The sequence below is a fragment of the Nycticebus coucang genome, chromosome 10 (genome assembly GCF_027406575.1).
Source record: "Nycticebus coucang isolate mNycCou1 chromosome 10, mNycCou1.pri, whole genome shotgun sequence".
NCBI classification, from domain to species: Eukaryota; Metazoa; Chordata; class Mammalia; order Primates; family Lorisidae; genus Nycticebus; species Nycticebus coucang.
Window position 1 is genome coordinate 87382642 of NC_069789.1, and position 22466 is coordinate 87405107.

The 22466-nt window shown below is 36.8% G+C and overlaps 1 protein-coding gene across 6 annotated transcripts in view; it reads right to left on the minus strand.

The window, feature by feature from the left end:
• The window catches only part of RABGAP1L (RAB GTPase activating protein 1 like), a 754150-nt gene that overhangs the window by 280357 nt on the left and 451327 nt on the right, over positions 1-22466 (minus strand). For all 6 annotated transcript variants that reach the window (XM_053605154.1, XM_053605152.1, XM_053605153.1 and 3 more), the window contains one exon: positions 7569-7643. In XM_053605154.1, the coding sequence (XP_053461129.1) occupies positions 7569-7643 (75 nt within the window). The remainder of the gene's footprint in view (positions 1-7568; positions 7644-22466) is intronic.

The window sequence follows — 22466 nt, forward strand, 5'->3', positions numbered from 1 at the left end:
TTAATCATCAGAGAAATCCAAATCAAAACTACTTTGAGATATCACCTAACCCCAGTAAGAGTAGCCCACATAACAAAATTCCAAAACCAGAGATATTGGCACTTCTACACTGCTGGTGGGAATGTACACTAATACGTTCCTTCTGGAAGGATGTTTGGAGAATACTTAGAGACCTAAAAATAGACCTGCCATTGGATCGTATAATTCCTTTACTAGGTTTATACCCAGAAGACCAAAAATCACAATATAACAAAGACATCTGTGCCAGAATGTTTATTGCAGCCCAATTCATAATTGCTAAGTCATGGAAGAAGCCCAAGTGCCCATGGACTCACGAACGGACTAGCAAATTGTGGTACATGTATACCATGGAATATTATGCAGCCTTAAAGAAAGATGGAGACTTTACCTCTTTCATGTTTACATGGATGGAGCTGGAACATATTCTTCTTAGCAAAGTATCTCAGGAATGGAAGAAAAGTATCCAATATACTCAGCCCTACTATGAAGCTAAATTATAGCTTTCACATGAAGGCTATAACCCAACTATAGCACAAGACTATGGGGAAAGGGCCAAGGTAGGGGAAGGGAGGGGGGAGGTTTAGGTGGAGGGAGGGCAATGAGTGGGGCCACACCTATGGTGCATCTTAGAATGGGTATAGGCGAAACCTACTAAAGGCAGAATATAAATGTCTACATACAATAACTAAGAAAATGCCATGAAGTTTGATGAGAATATTTCCGATTGTATATGAAACCAGCACATTGTACCCCTTGATTGCACTAATGTACACAGCTATGATTTAACAATAAAAAAAATAAATAAATCCTGCTAGTCAGCTTATTTTTACATTTTAAATGTAAAACTAGTGAAGTTCAGAGAAATTAAATGATTTTCCAATAATTATTGGTCTATTATGGAAAGCCTGGATTTAATCTCATGACCACACTCTTTTTGTACCAGGTATGAAATAAGTAAGACTCTTTATACTCACAATGTGAGGGACTTAATACTGATAATAACATTAGAAGAGTGATAATATTATTTCTATTTTATAAATGAAACAAACTAAAGCTCAGTTTAAGAAACTTGTCCAAGGTCATGTAACTTAAAAAGTGTTAAACCACTGTAGCAGCCTGTATAGACTATGGCTAGGAGGAGAGAGAGTTATAAGAAATACCTGTATAGCTCAATAATGGAACACCTTGATGGAAAGGGCAGGGAGAGGGATTCAGCTCTCTTAACAAGCATGAGAGCTCGCCAGATGAGAGCAGTGGTAAATTGGCAGTCTCTTCACCTGTGCTGTTGAGAGGCACGAAATCAGCCTTTTATTAGGCTGGAGGAGAAGGCAGTCAGGAGCGTGCACATTCTTTCATGGACCTGCTTACTCTGACTCTGTCTCCTGTCCTGCCTGCAGAACACTAGCACGGCGTCTCTCAGTGCTGAAGATTACCAAGCTGTACTAAAAGACTAAGAGCTATCTATTCTAAGAACACCACTTTACTGTCAGACACTCTCTCTCCCTCTCCAGCTAAAGAAGATAGCCCTCAGGCACCTAAGAAAGCTGAGCAAGGTAATTTAGCAGTCCGCGTCTGGAACCTAGTTAAGCTGGGCCCAAGACCTGGCCAGTCCTAGGCCCTGACAAGTGGTGTCACGAATGAGATGTGACAAACCATTATTCAAATTCATAGTTGTGATTTTTCCTATCCTTTGGAGGACTTTCTAAAGGGCAGAGAAGCGTAATATAGTAGCTAAACAGGTGGATTAAGAGGATTTTGCGGGGGGGGGGGGGGAGGGATTTTTTTTTTTTAAAGATAAAAATCTCGACTATATTAACAGTACAGAGAAATGCTGGAAAATGGCTCAAAAGCACTTGATGCAACAATTATCTCAATAAGAAAAATGAATGATTCTTTCTCCTGAACCACAAGGAAAAGTGACCTGGAAATATACAAGGACTTACTAAAATACACTAAAACTCTTCCAGCAAGTACATCATCCAACAGGAAGAAAGAGAAGCAATGGTTTTTGTCATCGTTGTTCTTAGTACAAAAGCTATAGCAAAAGATGGTCTCTTTTAAATTTATAAAATTGAAAGGATATGAATCCTGGCAGCCATTTTGCCCACTTTATGGCCTACCCATATAATTAAGGCAATAAAACTCAGGAACAGAGATAGGAACATAGATTTCCTGATAACAAAATATGAACTCTGAAATCCAACCATGTCAAAATCTGTCTTAGATTTCCCAGTTATACAAGTCAATAAATTTCCTTTTTAATTTAATTTTGAGTTACAGTTCTGTCACATGTAACAGAGTCCCTGAATGTCACAAATCCTATTACTTATGTATACACACATAAAAGCATTTAGAAGCCTCTGTCTTGTCGCCTTGGATTCCATGAAATCTTTATTTTCAAGAAAACTAGTAAGTACCCCTGCTTCTCATTTCTTATGTCCATTTGCTAAATCTTATCCTAAATCTGACTTTCTGTCTTTTTTGGAGAATATATTTAAGGATCCATAATTTTAAAATATTTTTATTCTGAAATATAACACACAGAAAAATGCATACAGGTTAAATGTGTACACATTAATGAGTAATAGATTATAAAATAAAAACAAATAATTATAAAGAATTCAGGTAACTACAACCCAAGTTAAGAAAGAGAATACTGATAATACCTTGAAGGTCCCTTTGTATTTCTTTTCTGTTAAAACCCCTAATTCCTTCCCAGAGAAATCACTATCCTGACCTTAACAGTTATCAACCTTATTGGTATTAATAAGTTTTTACATCTATATAGTATCCTAAAAATAGTTTAGTTTTGCCTGTTATTTTATACAAAGTGGAATCATATGAAATGTAATCTTTTTCTTTTTACTAAATCTTATGTTTATATGATTCATTCATATTAACCAATGTAGTGAAAAACATTCATTTTATTTCTGATAGCATTTGAACTATATACATATACCACAATCTAGCCATTTTAATGTCTAATTAAAATTCTAATATTGGACATTTTAAGAATGGATATTTGATTTGTTTCAATGTTTTGAGTATAGAAACACTGATGCTAGGACAATTTTAATACATGTATTCTGGTGTACACGTGCATAAAGTTGACTAAGGTATATATCTAGGGCTAGAATTCTTGGCATGCATATCTTTATCAGAAGACCACAAATTAGTTTCCTAAATTGTGCCTACTCAGTTTTTTAGAAAATTCAATAGTTCTAAATATTCTGAATTATTCAAACATAATCCTTTCTGTAGTAGTAAAGCTTCTATACATGCCATAATAGTATACATACAATAATATTACATTAAAACGAACATAATTTTCTAGGTGTCTGAAAGGGTACATGTTCAAGAAAAAAATTTAAAACTTTGACAATAAATATGGTAGAAAAATATATTAAAATTATCTAAAATGTTATGATTTTTAGAATAAGTGAAATATATAAAATAGGGCATTATTTAACCTCCAGTTAAGACTATAATGATATTAAGAATTGGTATTGCACATTTAATTTCAAAGACAGTTGAACATTATAATGGCTGCAAGTAACCTGTACTAACATTATTCTCCAACTGTAAATGATAAATTTCTAATTTCATAAATGGATATAACAGCATCTACAGTGATAAATAATTATCATTGCTTAAACTACATGTTACAAGGCTATTGTCAAAGCATCTAGAAATTTCTAAGCAAAAGAATAGGCTGATTATTTCTTAAAACTACTTAGATATGGCAAAATCTAAAAATTCAAAACTTTGTTTTCAAACATACTTTCATTTTTTAGTTTTTCTTTCCTATTAGGCAATGAATGTGAAATATAAATGACCATGGGTAAGGAAAGGCAGCATCCTGAAAAGAAGCAGCCTCTGACAATGATTAATATGGAGCTGTCAAAGGATGTCTGGCAGCAAAAAGAAGCAATAGCTTATGTAACTGATAAAAAATTAGTCAGTGAGACCCTAATTAGGTATCTCACTGGAATCCAAAATAGTGTCTTTGATGAATTGTTTACACCAGCCTATATTCTTCTACATGGTTAACCCATGGAGGCAAAAATATGGTAAGAAAAAAAAAAATAACAGAAAAATGCTATTCAAATTGGTTGATGGATGGGTTGGTCAGTTAATGGAATATGTTGATTATCAGGATTATCACATACACTGCTAATTAAAAATTAAAATATGTTTTTCATTTATACTATACTGAGTATTAGTCAATGTTTCCTTAAGGATTTTGAAAGCATTTCTATATTTTAAGTTATTTTTATAAGCCAGGGAAGTACTGCATAATTCTATTAATATAGAAAGTGTGAGAGACTGGATGGAATTTTTGTCCATCTTGTGACATAATTTGGAATCTATTGTGTTCAATAAATTTACAAAAGCTGATTTGCCATGTGGTCCTTATAATGGTAAAGCAGATAATATAGAAAAAAAATCCTGGGTATTTGACATTTCTAGTTATTTGAATCTTATTTTCTCTCTCTTTCTCTCTTTTTCTCTCTCTCAGGGTATATGGGTGGTGAGGGTGTTCCCAAATAATTATGAATTTACAATTAATCTAAGCCTAATCTAAGTCATATCTCAGAACATAATTCTCAAAAGATGTTCTTCTTATTGAACTTTAATCAATATATTATAATGTGTTAAATAGGGCTAGAGGCCAAAAATGCTAAAAATGCTATACAAAGATTACTTTGTTCAAAACAAAGCTTCACCACCTACGGCTTAAACATCAACTTCCAAGAGATTAAAAATGCTTCCTTTATAAAGATGGCTCTAAAACTTGAACACACCCATGATCACTGCTTATGATCTCTTGAAGTAGGGACATGACTATTCTAGGTACTAGACGAATTTAGCGGTGAACAAGGACCCCTGAGAATTTGGGATTGAAATTTGTTTGATCATCATAAAGAGTCCCAAAAAGATGGGATATGAAGATACCAAAGAAAGAAGAAAAATGAGGAGAAGATATGTAAGATCATAAACAGATGATAATGCAAAAGAAGAAATCAACCTCTAAGTAAGATAAAGTGAATAATCACAGTAGAACCATTGTACTGCTGTCATTATCATTACAATAAGGTTATCAGAATCAGACGATGCATTTACTGTAATTGTTCATCTCCAGAATGCCAAATCCAAAGAAAATTGTTTAGTTTTAAAATTAGTGAGCCTCTCTGCTGCATTTGGCACTATACATTGCTTTGTCCTTTATCAGTCCTTTAAATGTTTGGTGTTTCTGGACTTTATTCTTTTTGTTTATTCTTCTTGGAAGATCTACTCTCATGATTTCAGCTTTGATTTCTCTTCTCGTATCAGATTCCAGTATCTAATAGGTTGGTGGACAGCTCCACTTTGATGTCCCAGAAATATCCAAAACTCAAAGAATGAAAAACGATTACTGCAACAACACCAACAAATAGCTGGGCATTGTGGCAGGTGCCCGTAGTCCCAGCCACTTGGGAGGCTGAGGCAAGAAAATCTCTTAAGCCCAAGAGTTTGAGGTTTATTGTGAGCTCAGTAAATGCCACAGCACTCTACCAAGGGCAACATAGTGAGACTGTCTCAAAAAAAGAAAACAAAATTAATCATGAAGCTCTAAATATTTTCCTCCATTCAATTCCAATGGATAAATTTTCTATTTCAACTTCAAAATACTACATCTATCCAGTCACCAAAGCTACAAAAACTAGGTTTGTCACCGTTGGCCTCTCCTTTACCAATCCATCTGTCAACCTACCAACTTTACCTCCTACATGTTTCCTAATTCTGCTGCTTTTTCTGAGACTCAACATCTCTTACTGAGATTGATATTTTATAATTGGCCTTACTTCTGCAGTTTGTTTGCTTTAATCCATCCTTTACAAAGGTATGGAAAGAATTTATCTGAAATGAACATCTGACCATGGTATTCCCATGCTTCACATTGATTAATGGCTCCTCACTAGCTCTGGAATAAAGTTTACATTTTTAAGATGATTACATAGTCTACATGATTTGGCTCTTGCCCATCTTACCATTTTTACCTCATACTTGCTCCCTGCACACAATTCCTATAGTAAACTGTAATTTCATATTATACCTTTTTGTGTTTCTATACATTTCTCGTGTTATTACTTGCGTCTAGAATTCTCTACTCCCTCCCTTTCCCTTCTTGCCTTCCCAACTTCAACTGTTTCTTTGCAAAGCTGCCACCTCCCCCACAAAGTCTATCCTGAAAGTTCTGAGATAGCGGGGTTGGTAATTCTTTCTATTCGCTTGCCCTATGGATCACTTTCACTTAGCACACTTTACATTCTGTAATAAGCATGTATTAGTTTTATAATCAGGAAAATAAAGAATAGAAATAGTAAGTATATGCCTATACTATCTGTGTCCCCTATTGGACTATGGGATCTTTGAGAACATAAATTATAAATTATCTTTTTTTTTAAGAGACAGAGTCTCACTTTGTCACCCTTGGTAGAGTGCCGTGGCATCACACCTCACAGCAACCTCCAGCTCCTGGGCTTAGGCGATTCTCTTGCCTGAGCCTCCCAAGAAGCTGGGACTACAGGCATCCACCACACACCTGGCTATTTTTCTTGTTGCAGTTTCACCAGGGTCGGGTTTGAACCCACCACCCTCGGTATATGGGACCGGCACCCTACTCACTGAGGCACAGGCGCCACCAAATAATTTATCTTTATAATCCTAGTTCCTAGCCCAGTATCTGGCAACTGATGCTCAATAAATGTTCTGTCAAATGCAGGTGTTTGACAGGAAATAGAGCATAAAAAAATAAATGACAGGGGCGGCGCCTGTGGCTCAGTGAGTAGGGCGCCGGTCCCATATGCCGGAGGTGGCGGGTTCAAACCCAGCCCCGGCCAAAAACCACACAAAAAAAAAAAAAAAAAAAAAAAAAAAAATAAATGACAGAAACGATAAAATACTTCTTTGCCCTGGTATAGTGGTTCATAATGGTCCAGGTCCTGAATTTTGCGCAATCACATTGAATTCTTTAATTCTAGACTGTTCTATTTAAAAATAACTCCAAATAAGCAGTTATTCTCTGCCAACCAGAAAAATTAGTTGTATTGAGAAAGTGGGCTACTCTTCATGTCAGATCTCTTACTTTATCACCTAAGATACATTTTTAAAAAGATTTATGTAATCTCCAACAGGTAAATGGGAAATAAGGAGGAGGAACAAAGTCAGCAGAAAATAAAATTGGCAGGGCGGCGCCTGTGGCTCAGTGAGTAGGGCGCCGGCCCCATATGCCGAGGGTGGCGGGTTCAAACCCAGCCCCGGCCAAACTGCAACAAAAAAATAGCCGGGCGTTGTGGCGGGTGCCTGTAGTTCCAGCTACTCGGGAGGCTGAGGCAAGAGAATCGCGTAAGCCCAAGAGTTAGAGGTTGCTGTGAGCCGTGTGACGCCACTGCACTCTACCCGAGGGCGGTACAGTGAGACTCTGTCTCTACAAAAAAAAAAAAAAAAAAAAAAGAAAATAAAATTGGCAGTATTGTGCTATTTATCACATGGAAAATACTTACATGCAGAAGCAACACAGCAGCAAGAAAAGACTGCCCTTGACAGTACCCAATGTCTTCATCATACACAGAGTAGGCCTAGAGAAGAGATGAAGAGAAAGAAATATTATTAATATTCACAGATTTTAAGTGTTAGCTCACACCAGCCTGCTGCTTGTCCCTGTCCTTGGGCGTCCACCATGATTCCACTGATCATTCAACTTGAATGTGTGTGCCATTAGCACAGTATGTCTGTCCTAAAGCAGTTCTAGATGTTCCTTTATCCCACATTGATCCTAAGAATTTTGAATCTTTGGGATATGGGTATTCTAGATATAAAATCATATCAACAAAGAGATAGTTTGGCCTTAGTTATACCCACCTGGATATCCTTAATTTCCTTCTCTTGCCTGATTGCTTTGGGTAGATCTTCCAACACTATGTTGAATAGAAGTGATGACAGTGGACATCTCTGTCTTGTTCCACTTCTGAGAATGCTTTCAGCTTTTCCCCAATCACTATGATGTTGGCTGTGAGTTTGTTGTGAATGGCTTTTACAATTTTGAGAGATGTTTCATCTATGCCTATTTTGTCACGAGTTTTTCATCATACAAGGGTACTGAATTTTGTCAAATGCCTTTTCTGCATCTTTTGAGATGATCATACGTCTTTGTTTTTGCTTCTATTTTTGTGGGAAATCACATTTATGGATTTAAGTATGTTGTATCATCCTTGCATCCCTGGGATGAAGCCTACTTGGTCAATTATTTTTTTTGATGTGCTGAATTGGGTTTGCTAAAATTTTACTGAGGATTTTTGCATCTATATTCATTAGGGAGATTGGGCTGTAGTTTTTGTGTGTGGGTGCGTGTGTGAGTGTACGTGTGTGTGCCCTTTCCTGGCTTTAGTATCAAGGTGATATTGATTTCACAAAATGAGTTTGAGAGGATTCCTTCCTTCTCAATATGGGAATTCAAATGCACTATAAAAGAGAAATCTGGAAGCTGTGGAGAGTGTAGTGCAGATCTGTTATTCTGACAGACAAAAAATTGCCCTTTAGAACCAGAAGTTCTCAAAGATACTCTAAGCTACTCTCATATTTTCCACATGGCTGATGAGTAAAAATGGTTACCTACAACTAAGGTAAACTACAAATATTTGGCATTGCCCTGTACTTTTTGCAGAATGGCTAACAGAGAGCTTTATATCACATATACATTTGGTTTTATAGGTGCCCTGGTTCATATCTTTAACATAATTCTAACCAGAGCAGGTGGAATATAGCCAACGTGGCCCATCCATAGGAAATATAGCACTCATTGAGAAGTAACTATCATACCATTCGACTTAAGGTCCACCTATTTGCCTTCAGACAAATAAAGGAATATGGTTGTATACTTAATATATATTAAATAGTACCTCAAATATATGGAATTATAATGTAAAAAAATGACCCCTAAAATAGAATTAAATGTAGCAGCACCGTTTTTTTTTTATTTTTTATTTTTAAAAGATCAACATCCCAAAGAGTATTATTGGAATCCAGGATAGGCATACCATCCCAAGATCCCGTCTATGTGCTGTGCTCCATTTTAGTGAGCTTTCCATCTGCTTAACAGAATGTATTGTGATATTCTGAGTATAAAAATTACTTCTAACCAAGCAAAGTTTATCAAAAATAACTAGGAAGGCTTACCATAGAGAGGGCAAACGTAGTATCCCTCATTTGACAAAGTAGTCAAGAGTGTAAGTTCTGGAACCCTTGTTTTTTTTTTACTTAAAAAATAAATTGTATTGATGTCTGGCTTATACTTAGTGAAATGTATATATTTTAACTGCACAGTCCCTTGAATTGCGGCATTTATGTAACCTCACCATGACAGAATACTCAGTAGATAGAATACTCAGTAGTATTCTATTTTAGGAATATATCACAGTTTATCCATTCTCCTGTTTCCAGTTTGTGAATAAAACCAAATACACACACACACACCGCTTTTCATGGCCATAGATTTCCTTTTCCTTGAGTAAATACCAAGGAGTGGTTCAAGGTTCAAATGTTAAGTATAATATGTTTATAAGAAACTGCCAAATTGTTTTACAAAGTGTTATACAATTATTACACCCCTACAGCAATGCATGAAGTATCCCTTGCTTCACATTTTTGTTAATACTTGATACTTCCAGTCTTTTTCCTTTTATTCATTCCTGTGGTTTGGACTTGCATTTTTTTGAGGATTAATACATAAAACATATTTTCATGTGCTTTGGGGTTATTGATATTATTTTGTGATTACTCGATTTCTTGCCCAATCATTTAGCAGTGCTGTTTGTCTCATTATTATTGAATCATGAGTTCTTCATATATTTTGTTTATAAGTCAGTCTGTTCAGGATGTTATTACTAAATATCATAGATTGGGTAGCTAATAAATAACAGAAGTTTATTTTTCACAATTCTGGAGCTGGGGAAGTTCAAGAGTGAGGCAGGCACTAGCAAATCTGGTGTCTGATGAGGGCCCGTTTCTTGGTTCACAGAAAGGGCACCTTCTCAATATGTCCTCACATGGTAGAAGGGGGAAAACAAGTTCCTTTGGGTCTCTTGTACATTTACTCTTATTCACAGGGGCTCTTCCTCATTTATCTAATCACCTCTCAAAGGCCTCACCTTTTACTACCTACTACCACCAACTTGGGAGTTTAGGATTTCAAAACATGAATTTTAAGGGGACACAAACATGCAGACCATTTCAATGTCCAAATACATGAATTGCAAATATTTTCTCACAGTCTGTGGCTTGCATTTTCATTTTCTGAAATCTGTCTTTCAAGTACCAGGTTTAAATTTTGATGCAATACAATGTAGTAGTTTTTTCTTTTATAGTTAATATTTATATGTGCATGTTTTTGCGGCATGAACATTTTTCCCTATTTTCTTTTAGAAGTCTTTTAGTTTCAGCATTCATAATTAGGTCTGTGATTCACTTTTAAATGAAAAAAATTTAAAAACCAGGTGGACTATGCCCTTCAACTTTATTCCTTTTCAAAATAGTTTATACTATTCTAGGCTCCTTTTAGTTCTATGCAGATTTTATTTTATTTTATTTATTTTTTGAGACAGTCTTACTTTGTCACTCTGGGTAGAGTGCTGTAGCATCATAGCTCACAGCAACCTCAAACTCTTGGGCTTAAGTAATCCTTTTGCCTCACCCTCCCAAGTAGCTGGGACTATAAGCACCTGCTACAACACCTGGCTAGTTTTTCTAATTTTAGTAGAGACAGGGGTCTCTCTCTTGCTTAGGCTGGTCTCGAACTCTTGAGCTCAAGCAATCTTCCCATCTTGGCCACCCAGAGTGCTAAGATTACAAGTGTGAGTTACCGCGCCTGGCCTCCATACAAATTTTAGGATCAACCTTTTATTTTTTCCCCAAAAGAGCTATTGTGATTTTGACTAGGATTGTGTTGACTCTATAAATAAATTTGGGGAATGGTATCTTAACAATATATTCTACCAGTCATGAGCATGGAATAATATCTTTCGATTTATTCAGATCCTCCTTAATTCTCTTAGTAATACTTCATGGTTCTTTTTTTTTTTTTTTTCTTTTTTTTTGAGACAAACCCTCAAGCTGTCGCCCTGGGTAGAGTGCCATGGTGTCACAGCTTACAGCAACCTCCAACTCTTGAGCTTAAGTGATTGGTTCTCTTGCCTCAGCCTCCCAAGTAGCTGGGACTACAGGCACTTCCCCCCCCGCCCCCCCACAATGCCCGGCTATTTTTTTTTTGGTTATAGGTCATTGTTTGGTAGGTCTGGGCTGGATTCGAACCCACCAGATCTGGTGTATGTGGCTGGCGCCCTAGCCACTGAGCTACAGGTGCCGAACCTACTTTACGGTTCTTAGTATAGATATCTTACACATCTTTTAAAAAGTTTCCCCCTAAAATTTTATATTTTCCTGCTATTAGAAATGTAGGGTTTTGTTTTTTGTTTTGAGACAGGGTCTGCTCTGTTGCCCAGGCTACAGTACAGTGGCATAATTATAGCTCCCCGCAGCCTCAAACTCCTGGGTTCAAGCAATTTTCTTGCTTTAGCTTAAGGAGAAGTTGGGACTACAGGTGTACACATCCCACTTAGCTAATTTCTAAAAAATTTTTGTAGAGATGAGGCCTTGTTATGCAGCCCAGGCTGGCCTCAAACTCCTAGCCCCAAGCAATCTTCTCACCTTGAACCCACAAAGTGCTGGGGTTATAGGTGTGAGTCTCTGGTCCAGGCCAAAGCACTCTTCTTAAAATTTCATTTTCCAGTTGTTTGTAGTTAGTCCATAGATATTCATTTGTTTTTATACTGACCTTTATCTTATACCTTTAGTAAACTTACATATTAGTTTTAATTGCTTTTTAAAATATTCCTCAGGATTTTCTACATGCATGACCATGTTGACAGTGAATGTTACAGTTTTGCTTCTGCCTTGTATGCTTTTTTTCCTTGCCCTACTCTGCAGACTCCAGTATTACACTGTACTGTAATATAACAGTGAATAAACCTCATGAAAGAGGAAGGACATCTATTGTCTTCTTTGAGATTCTAGGGGTCATTCAGTCTTTTATCATTAATTCTAATGTTAGCTGTCATTTTTCCATAGATGTCCTTCATTAGGTTGAAGAAGTTTCTATTATTACTTTGCTGAGTACTTTAATCTTGTATGGATACTGAATTTATAAATTCACTGCAATGATATTATTTTCTACTTTTTCATGTTAATAAAGTAAATTTCACTGATTTTCAAGTGCTGAACCGATCGTGCATAACTGGGTCAAGATGTAGCATCCTTTATTTTGCTGGATTTGATTTGCTACTCTTCTTTATATTGGAGAGTATTTCATGAACAATATTGTTCTAACTTTTTTCAGATATGTTTGACATATTTTGCTATAGGGTATGCTGGCCTTGTAAAACATATTTGTCAGTGTTCTCTCTTACTATTTCTGACAGAATTTTGTGGAAGATTGGAATTAATTTCTTTTTTAAATGTTAGAACAAAACATCTAAGAACTATGTGATCATGAAGCTATTTAAAATTCTACTCACCCAAAAACTGCAAAAAAAACCTAAAAAACAAACTCTAATCACTTAGAATTTTTGACCTTTTATTAATAAATTATATTTATTGAGGTATAATTTATATCACTAAAATTTACCCTTTGCTCATTTTTTTGAGAAAAGCATGCTACAGGATTTGTTTCTAGAGTCTTTAATATCTATCCCTGCATGAAGCTAAAAATGAGGAAGCAAAGTATTTTATATAACTATCTGTACTGAGTTAATATTTGACATTACATATTCAGCCCTTTAATCTTCAACATGCTAAACTCAAGAATCCTGGTCCATGTAAGGCAGCACTTATGCATCTATTGTATAGACACAAGGAAATTACCAGCTACCATTTTACCCATAATTTCCATGCTAGTATAACCATATATCTGTTCTCTCAGCATAATTATTAATAACATCATCTTAACCTTCAAGTTTTCTAATAGAGCCCTCCAACCTATACTGGGATCCATGCAATTAAATTAATTTTGTGTAGGAAAAATAAAAAGTGCCTATTTTTTTTTTAAGAAAAGGTATGCTAATAGGATAATTAATATTATATAAATCAGCATTTTCTTTCTGTGTTAACTACCAGGAATTATCAAATAATTTATTCAAGTTAGAAAATAGCCCATCTCTGATACCTGATAGCATCCACTCCTCTTGGCCACTAGATTTATCTATTTTATATGAGTTTTAATTTTATAAACACTGGTCTTTCAGTGAGTAGAAGGACAATCACTCAATAATAAAGTTATATTATGGAATGATAGTTCCCTTTTAACCTTTTTCTGCTAATGATGATATTATCACACTCTCATCTAAAGACAGAAAAATTAGATCACTGGAATCATTACCTAACAAATCTGAAAGAAGCTTTTCTCCATTATCACAATTTCCAGAGCTTTACCTAATTTTGAAAACTGAAAGACTTATTAGTATCCTTTTACTTATTTAATTTTCTTTGATTTATATAGTTTTATTTCTGATTGCATAATTTGTGCTTTTATCCAGAGCTCATAGGCACATGTGTCTGTATGTGTGCATGTTGGTATATGTATGTTTGTGTATCCTGCAGGCTGGCAGAAGGAAACAGGCAGAATATAGAAGGGGAAAAAAAAGGGAAGAAATAGGGTGAAAGTTCTAATCCTGTCTCACTTGTTGTATTTCTGATTATAAGGTTGTAACTTTTTTCCATGAACTAGGAAATATAAGATTTATATTAATAAACATATTATTATTTAGACATCTTTCCCTATTAAAGAAATATGAATAAATAAAATATAATAAAATTTATATTTTATTATAAAATATAAATAAAATATATTAATTATAATCATATAATATATAATTATAATCATATGGTATATGATTAATGGTATTAATATTAATATAGATTACATGATAATTATAAATATTTATATTATAAATATTATAAATAATATTTATTTATGTATAAAGATAAATATATTTATTATAATATTTATATTACTATATTCATTATTATTTAGACATCTTTCATAGGGAAAGATTAATAAATATATTATTTATTTAGCCTATTAAACAAGTGATAAATATATTCTCAAGCCTCTGTTAGCCTATTACACAAGTGATAAATATATTCTCAAGCCTCCTCCTTCCCTATGAAAGATGTCTAAAATTCAGGATTCTTTAAAAATGTAGATCTCCAACAATACTATAAAATGAAAAATCAATATGAGGAACTTCTAAAATTTCACAAATACATTAAAATTAAACAATATGTTCCTGAACAACCAATGAGTCAATTAAGAAATGACAGAGAAAATTTAAAAATTTCTTGAGACAAATGAAAATGGAACCATAACATGCCAAAACTGATGGAATATAGTGAAAGCCATTCTAAGAGGATTTTGTAATAAACACCTACATCAAAAAGAAGAAATATGTCAAAAACACCCTAATCTTGTACTTCAAAGAACTAGAAAAGCAAAAACTAAGCCCCAAATTACTTCAAGGAAACAATAACAAAGATCAGAACAAAAATTAACAAAATAAAAACCAGAAAAACAACAGAAAAGATCAATAAAACAAAGAATTGGTTTTTTTGAAAAGAAATACAATAAAGGACTTTAACTAGACTAAGGAAAAATAACAGAAGACTTAAGCAAAACAAGGCCCGGGGGTGGTGGCTCATGCTTGTAATCCCAGCGCTCTAGGAGCCTGAGACAGGCTGATCACTTGAACTCAGAAGTTTGAGACCAGCCTGAGCTAGAGCGAGATGTCATCTCTAAAAATAGCCAGGCATTGTGGTGGGCACCTGTAGTCCCAGCTACCTGGAAGACTAAGGCAAAAGAGTTGCTTCAGCCCAACAGTTTGAGGGCAAACAAAGTAAGACCCTGTCTCAAAAAAAAGAAACAATACTATTGTTAATACATAAAAATACAGGATTGTAAGAGACTATTACAAATAATTATATACCAAAAAATTAGATAATCTGCAAGAAATGGATAAATTCCTGGACATATCCAGTCTACTAAGATTCAATCATTAAGAAATAGAAGAGTAAGGAGACTGAATCAGTAATAAAAAATCTCCTACCAAGAAAATCCCCAAATATGATAGTTTCATAGTTAAATTTATCATTCAATGAGCTGTCATCAATACTTCTCAAACTCTTCAAATAGCTGAAAAAGATGGAATACTTCTAAATTCATTTTACAAGGCCAGTGTTATCTTATCACCAAAAGCAAAGACCTAACAAAAAAATGCTACACTCCAATATCTCTGATGAATAGACATGAAACAATCCTCAACAAAATACTAGCAAATCAAATTCAAAATGCTACATTTTCATCATACTAAGTGTATGGTGCCCCATGATCATACTAATGTACACAGCTATGATTTAATAAAAATAAATAAATAAATAAATAAAATTCAAAACGCTTAAAAAGATCATGTACCATGATCAACCTGAATTCATACCAGGGATGCAAGGATGGTTTCATACATGTTAATCAATAAATGTGATAAATGTGAAATCATTAATGATGAATTCATTTTTCTTTTGTGACACCCCTAAGCATGTCCTTGGTCTATCTTCGGAATCATATTGCATTAGTGGCCCCAGAGAAAAAATAAATTAAAACATTTATCTTCCCTAAAAGTCTGAGTATCTCCAAGTATATTGGTCAAGAGTCTACTAATATTTCATTACTATTATTTTTTTGAATGAGACATTTGTATGTATTGGGAACATGAAGTAATCTTCTTCTTTGCATTTCAGTATTTAGCTTGACAAAAATATATTTTTAGCTCTTTGGATTCCATTTATGATAACTCTGCTAATATTGACCTGCTGTTTAAGTACCATCCATCTAACACTAACAAAAGGCACAAAAACCGGGGAGGAGACAAGATGGCTGACTGAAGCCAGCTTTCCACAGAGGCTCCCGTCCAGAAGGAGAGTTAAAGGATAAAAATTCAGCAAGTAACCTGGTGGATTTGAGCTGCACTAAGAGAGAAGGTTGCAGAACACACGTCAACCCCGCTGAGGCGAGCTGTGACCACAAAGATACAAACAAAAGGTACAAAATCCATCACCAAGCAGACGGGAGTCCCCTCCCCCATGGGAACAGCTCAGAGTGCCCCACAAACAACCGGGCAGAGTTCAAAGGTCCTCCCACTACACTCCATGGGAGAGACCCCCTAAAAACTGGACCTATCTCCCCTACTAGGGTACCACGGTGTCCTCCTGCCAGGCATAAAACTGTTTAAACTGTATATAGTCTCTACCTGGAATTCTGAGCTCCCAGCACTCCCCTTCGCTCACACTGTGGTCTGGAGGCCAGTCCCGGTAGGTTGGCGGAGACGGGACTGCACCAGAGTGGCAGTTCCCAAAGGCACAGTGCGACAGCCGTCTTTTGGTGACAATACGGCCAGGCATAAAACTATGTAAAGCACTGTGTATTCTCTGCCCGCAACCCCAGGCTTCTAGCGCTCCCCGCACTCCCCTCTGCTGTCGCTCCAAGGTCTAGAGGCCTGTCCCTGAGGGGTCCGGACTCTTGGGCGATTGTTCGAGGGGTGTAGACAGCGCTGGGCTGCAGCCTGTCGGTGCAGACTCTGGGGTACGGGAGCGGAGAGAGGACTGTTGGCAGGAGGGGAGCTACACCGGAGCGGCCGTTGCCTGAGCCATAAAGCACCAGCCCTCTTTTGCTAGCAATACAGCTCACTACCCAATATTCTGAAGCCACAACCCCTGTCTCCCTGGGCAACCAGAGACTCTGAGTTTGCCTGAGGTAACTCCAGCTTGCAAACCAGGGAAACTCCCAGGGTGGGGCTGACCCAGAGGCCTGCTTTACTAAACCTAAGACGCACCTGGCCCTCAGGGGATCGTCAGCCTATAGACAATACAGGAGCAAAGACAAGCTGATGTGGAGCTCAATTCAGCTTCTCTTCTGCAGGGGAACTGCAGAGTTGTTCTGTTCTGTTCTGTCAGTAACATTAATCAGGGGCGAGACTGGACCTGAGTGAAAACCCCTCAACCTTCATCAAGTGCCCGAGGTTGTCAGGCCTCACCTCCTCCTGCTGGAGAGAGGCAGAGTGCAGCGGCCTGGCAGACTTCCTTGTGATTCAGGCAGGTACAAACTCTTGGAGTACCAATTCACTACAGGCAGCTGGGTCAGCCAACTGCAGGGCTATCACTGACTGGATGTGAAGTGGTGCAAGGTGGGGAAGGAGGCAGCAACCTTCCCAGACTGATTTATTGGTTGGGTGGCTTCTCCTGACTCCACGCAGCACTGGACCAAGCCACACCACAGTAGTCACCAGACCCCTGTGATCCAGTTCCCAGAGACCTCTTAAACTCTCTCACCCGAGACAGGTGCAGACTGAGACAATTGATTTGGACCTTTTTGAACTGAACCAATCGCCTGAGGACAAATCAGGTGGTGCCCTGGGTGCACGGTGAAGGTTTGATTTTTCTTCTCAAATTGTTTGCCGGTGGGGGGCGGGATGAATTAATTGCTGATATTTCTCCACAGCTGAGATTTCAATCCAAAGTATCTGTTTCACTAGGGTGGAACAGAAACCAGCTGAAAACAAGACAGAACCACTTAGCCCCACCACACCAGACAGGGCCCCAGTTTCTCAGGCCACAACACTGTACGGGCCCTCGACAAAGCTCCAGGGGAAAAAAATCAGAGGGAGTAAAACAACCATGGGGTGGAATCAGCGGAAAAACTCTGGTAACATGAATAACCAGAATAGATCAACCCCACCAAGAAAAGATGCGGCAGATGCAATTGAAGATCCCATTCATAAACAACTGGCTGAGATGTCAGAAATCGAATTCAGAATTTGGATTGCAGACAAGATTAACAAAGTGGAAGTAGGAATTCAAGGAGAAATTCAAAAGCTGTCTCAAGAATTTAACGAATTTAAAGACAAAACCACCAGAGACTTAGACACACTGAAGCAAGAATTTGCAGCCCTCAAAGATATGAAAAATACAGTAGAATCCCTCAGCAACAGAATGGAGCAAGCAGAAGAAAGGATTTCTGACATCGAAGATAAAACCTTTGAACACTCCCAAACTCTCAAAGAGGAAGAGAAATGGAGAGCAAAAACGGATCACTCTCTCCGAGAGCTCTGGGATAATTCGAAGAAGGCGAATACCCGAATCATAGGGGTTCCAGAAACAGATGAAGTGGCCTCGCTGGGCACAGAGGCCCTTCTGCATGAAATTATGAAAGAGAATTTTCCAGACATGCCTAGAGATTCTGAAATACAGATAGTAGACAGCTTCAGAACCCCAGCACGACTCAACCCCAATAAGACATCCCCCAGGCATATCATAATGAACTTCACTAATATGAAGGAAATTCAGTTAATATGAAGGAAAAAATCCTCAAAGCTGCCAGGAGAAAGAAAACCATTACCTTCAAAGGGAAGAATATTAGAATGACTGCACATCTCTCTGCTGAAACTTTTCAAGCCAGAAGAGGGTGGTCACCGACTTTTAATCTCCTAAAGCAAAATAACTTTCAACCCCGGATCTTGTATCCAGCTAAACTGAGTTTCATTTATGATGGAGAAATTAAATACTTTAATGACATTTATATGTTGAAGAAATTTGCCATAACAAAACCAGCTCTTCAGGATATTCTCAGACCTATCCTCCATAATGACCAACCCAATCCCATACCACAAAAGTAAACTCACTCAGAAACTTTGGATCAAACTCCAATTTCCACACTGGCTAAAGGATTAAAAATGCCCACTGGACTTTTGAAAAACTCAGTACCCAAAACTTCACCACACTTATCGATATTCTCCATTAATGTGAATGGCTTAGACTGTCCTCTAAAGAGGCATAGGTTAGCTGATTGGATACAAAAACTCAGGCCACATATTTGTTGCATACAAGAGTCACATATTAACTTAAAAGACAAATACAGACTCAGGGTGAAAGGATGGTCATCCATATATCAGGAAAATGGTAATCAGAAAAAAGCAGGTGTTGCAATTTTATTTGCAGATACAATAGGCTTTAAACCAACAAAAGTAAGGAAGGACAAGAATGGTCACTTCATATTTGTTAAGGGTAATACTCACTATGATGAGATCTCAATTATTAATATCTATGCACCCAACCAGAATGCACCTCAATTTATAAGAGAAACTCTAACAGACATGAGCAACTTGATTTCCTCCAGCTCCATAATCGTCGGAGATTTCAACACTCCTCTGGCAGTGTTGGATCGGTCCTCCAACAAGAAGCTGAGCAGAGAAATCTTAGATTTAAATTAACCATCCAACATTTGGATTTAGCAGACATCTACAGAACATTTTATCCCAACAAAACTGAATACACATACTTCTCATCAGCCCATGGAAATTACTCCAAAATCAATCACATCTTAGGTCACAAGTCTAACCTTAGTAAATTTAAAGGAATAAAAATTATTCCATGCATCTTCTCAGACCACCATGGAATAAAACTTGAGCTGAGTAACAACAGGAATCTGCATACTCATACAAAAACATGGAAATTAAATAACCTTATGCTGAATGATAGCTGGGTCAGAGATGAGATTAAGAAAGAAATCGCCAATTTTCTGGAACAAAACGACAATGAAGACACCAACTATCAGAACCTCTGGGACACCACAAAGGCAGTTCTAAGAGGGAAATTTATTGCACTACAAGCCTTCCTCAAGAGAACGGAAAGACAGGAAGTTAACAACTTAATGGGACATCTCATGCAACTGGAAAAGGAAGAACATTCCAACCCCAAACCCAGTAGAAGAAAAGAAATAACCAAAATTAGAGCAGAATTAAATGAAATTGAAAACAAAAGAATAATACAACAGATCAATAAATCAAAAAGCTGGTTTTTCGAAAAGGTCAATAAAATAGATAAACCTTTGGCCAACCTAATCAGGAAAAAAAGAGTAAAATCTCTAATCTCATCAATCAGAAACAACAAAGACGAAATAACAACAGACTCTTCAGAAATCAAAAAAAAATCCTTAATAAATATTACAAGAAATTTTATTCTCAGAAATATGAAAATCTGAAGGAAATTGACCAATACTTGGAAGCACGTCACCTTCCAAGACTTAGCCAGAATCAAGTGGAAAGGTTGAACAAGCCCATATCAAGTCCGGAAATAGCATCAACCATACAAAACCTCCCTAAAAAAAAAAGCCCGGGACCGGATGGTTTCACGTCTGAATTCTACCAAACCTTTCAAGAGGAATTAGTACCTATATTACTCAACCTGTTCCAAAAGGTAGAAAAAGAAGGAAGACTACCCAACACGTTCTATGAAGCAAACATCACCCTGATCCCCAAACCAGGAAAAGACCCAACAAGAAAAGAAAATTATAGACCGATATCACTAATGAATATAGATGCAAAAATATTCAACAAGATCCTAACAAACAGAATCCAGCAACACATCAAACAAATTATACACCATGACCAAGTCGGTTTTATCCCAGGATCTCAAGGCTGGTTCAATATACGTAAATTTATAAATGTAATCCAGCACATAAACAAATTAAAAAACAAAGACCATATGATTCTCTCAATCGATGCAGAAAAAGCTTTTGATAATATCCAGCATCCCTTCATGATCAGAACACTCAAGAAAATCGGTATAGAAGGGACATTTCTTAAACTGATAGAGGCCATCTACAGCAAACCCACAGCCAATATCATATTGAATGGAGTTAAATTGGAATCATTTCCACTCAGATCAGGAACCAGACAAGGCTGCCCATTGTCTCCATTGCTTTTTAACATTGTAATGGAAGTTTTAGCCACTGCAATTAGGGAAGAAAAGGCGATCAAGGGTATCCATATAGGGTCAGAAGAGATCAAACTTTCACTCTTCGTGGATGATATGATAGTATATCTGGAAAACACTAGGGACTCTACTACAAAACTTTTAGAAGTGATCAAGGAATACAGCAGCGTCTCAGGTTACAAAATCAACATTCATAAATCGGTAGCCTTTATATATACCAACAACAGTCAAGTTAAGGACTCTATCCCATTCACAGTAGAGCCAAAGAAGATGAAATATTTAGGAATTTATCTAACAAAGGACGTGAAAGATCTCTATAAAGAGAACTATGAAACTCTAAGAAAAGAAATAGCTGAAAATATTAACAAATGGAAAAACATACCATGCTCATGGCTGGGAAGAATCAATATTTTTAAAATGTCTATACTACCCAATGCAATATATAATTTCAATGCAATCCCTATTAAAGCTCCACTGTCATACTTTAAAGATCTGGAAAAAACAATACTTCGTTTTATATGGAATCAGAAAAAACTTCGAATAGCCAAGACATTACTCAGAAATAAAAACAAAACAGGAGGAATTACGCTACCAGACCTCAGACTATACTACAAATCAGTAGTGATCAAAACAGCATGGTATTGGCACAAAAACAGAGAAGTAGATGTCTGGAACAGAATAGAGAACCAAGAGATGAATCCAGCTACTTACCGTTATTTAATCTTTGACAAGCCAATTAAAAACATTCAGTGGGGAAAAGATTCCCTATTTAACAAATGGTGCTGGGTAAACTGGCTGGCAACGTGCAGAAGACTGAAAGTGGACCCACACCTTTCACCATTAACTAAGATTGACTCTCACTGGATCAAAGATTTGAACTTAAGACATGAAACTATAAAAATACTAGAAGAGAGTGCAGGGAAAACCCTTGAGGAAATTGGGCTGGGCAAGTATTTTATGAGGAGGACCCCCCGGGCAATTGAAGCAGCTTCAAAAATACACTACTGGGACTTGATCAAACTAAAAAGCTTCTGCACAGCCAAGAACACAGTAAGTAAAGCAAGCAAACAGCCCTCAGAATGGGAGAAGATATTTGCAGGTTATGTCTCTGACAAAGGTTTAATAACCAGAATCCACAGAGAACTCAAATGCAGTAGCAAGAATAGAACAAGGGATCCCATCGCAGGCTGGGCAAGGGATTTGAAGAGAAACTTCTCTGAAGAAGACAGGTGCACGGCCTTCAGACATATGAAAAAATGCTCATCATTTATAATCATCAGAGAAATGCAAATGAAAACTACTTTGAGATACCATCTAACTCCAGTGAGACTAGCCTATATCACAAAATCCCAAGACCAGAGATCTTGGCGCGGATGTGGAGAAAAGGGAACACTTTTGCACTGCTGGTGGGAATGCAAATTAATACATTCCTTTTGGAAAGAGATATGGAGAACACTTAGAGATCTAAAAATAGATCTGTCATTCAATCCCTCTACTGGGCATATACCCAGAAGACCAAAAAGCGCATCATAACA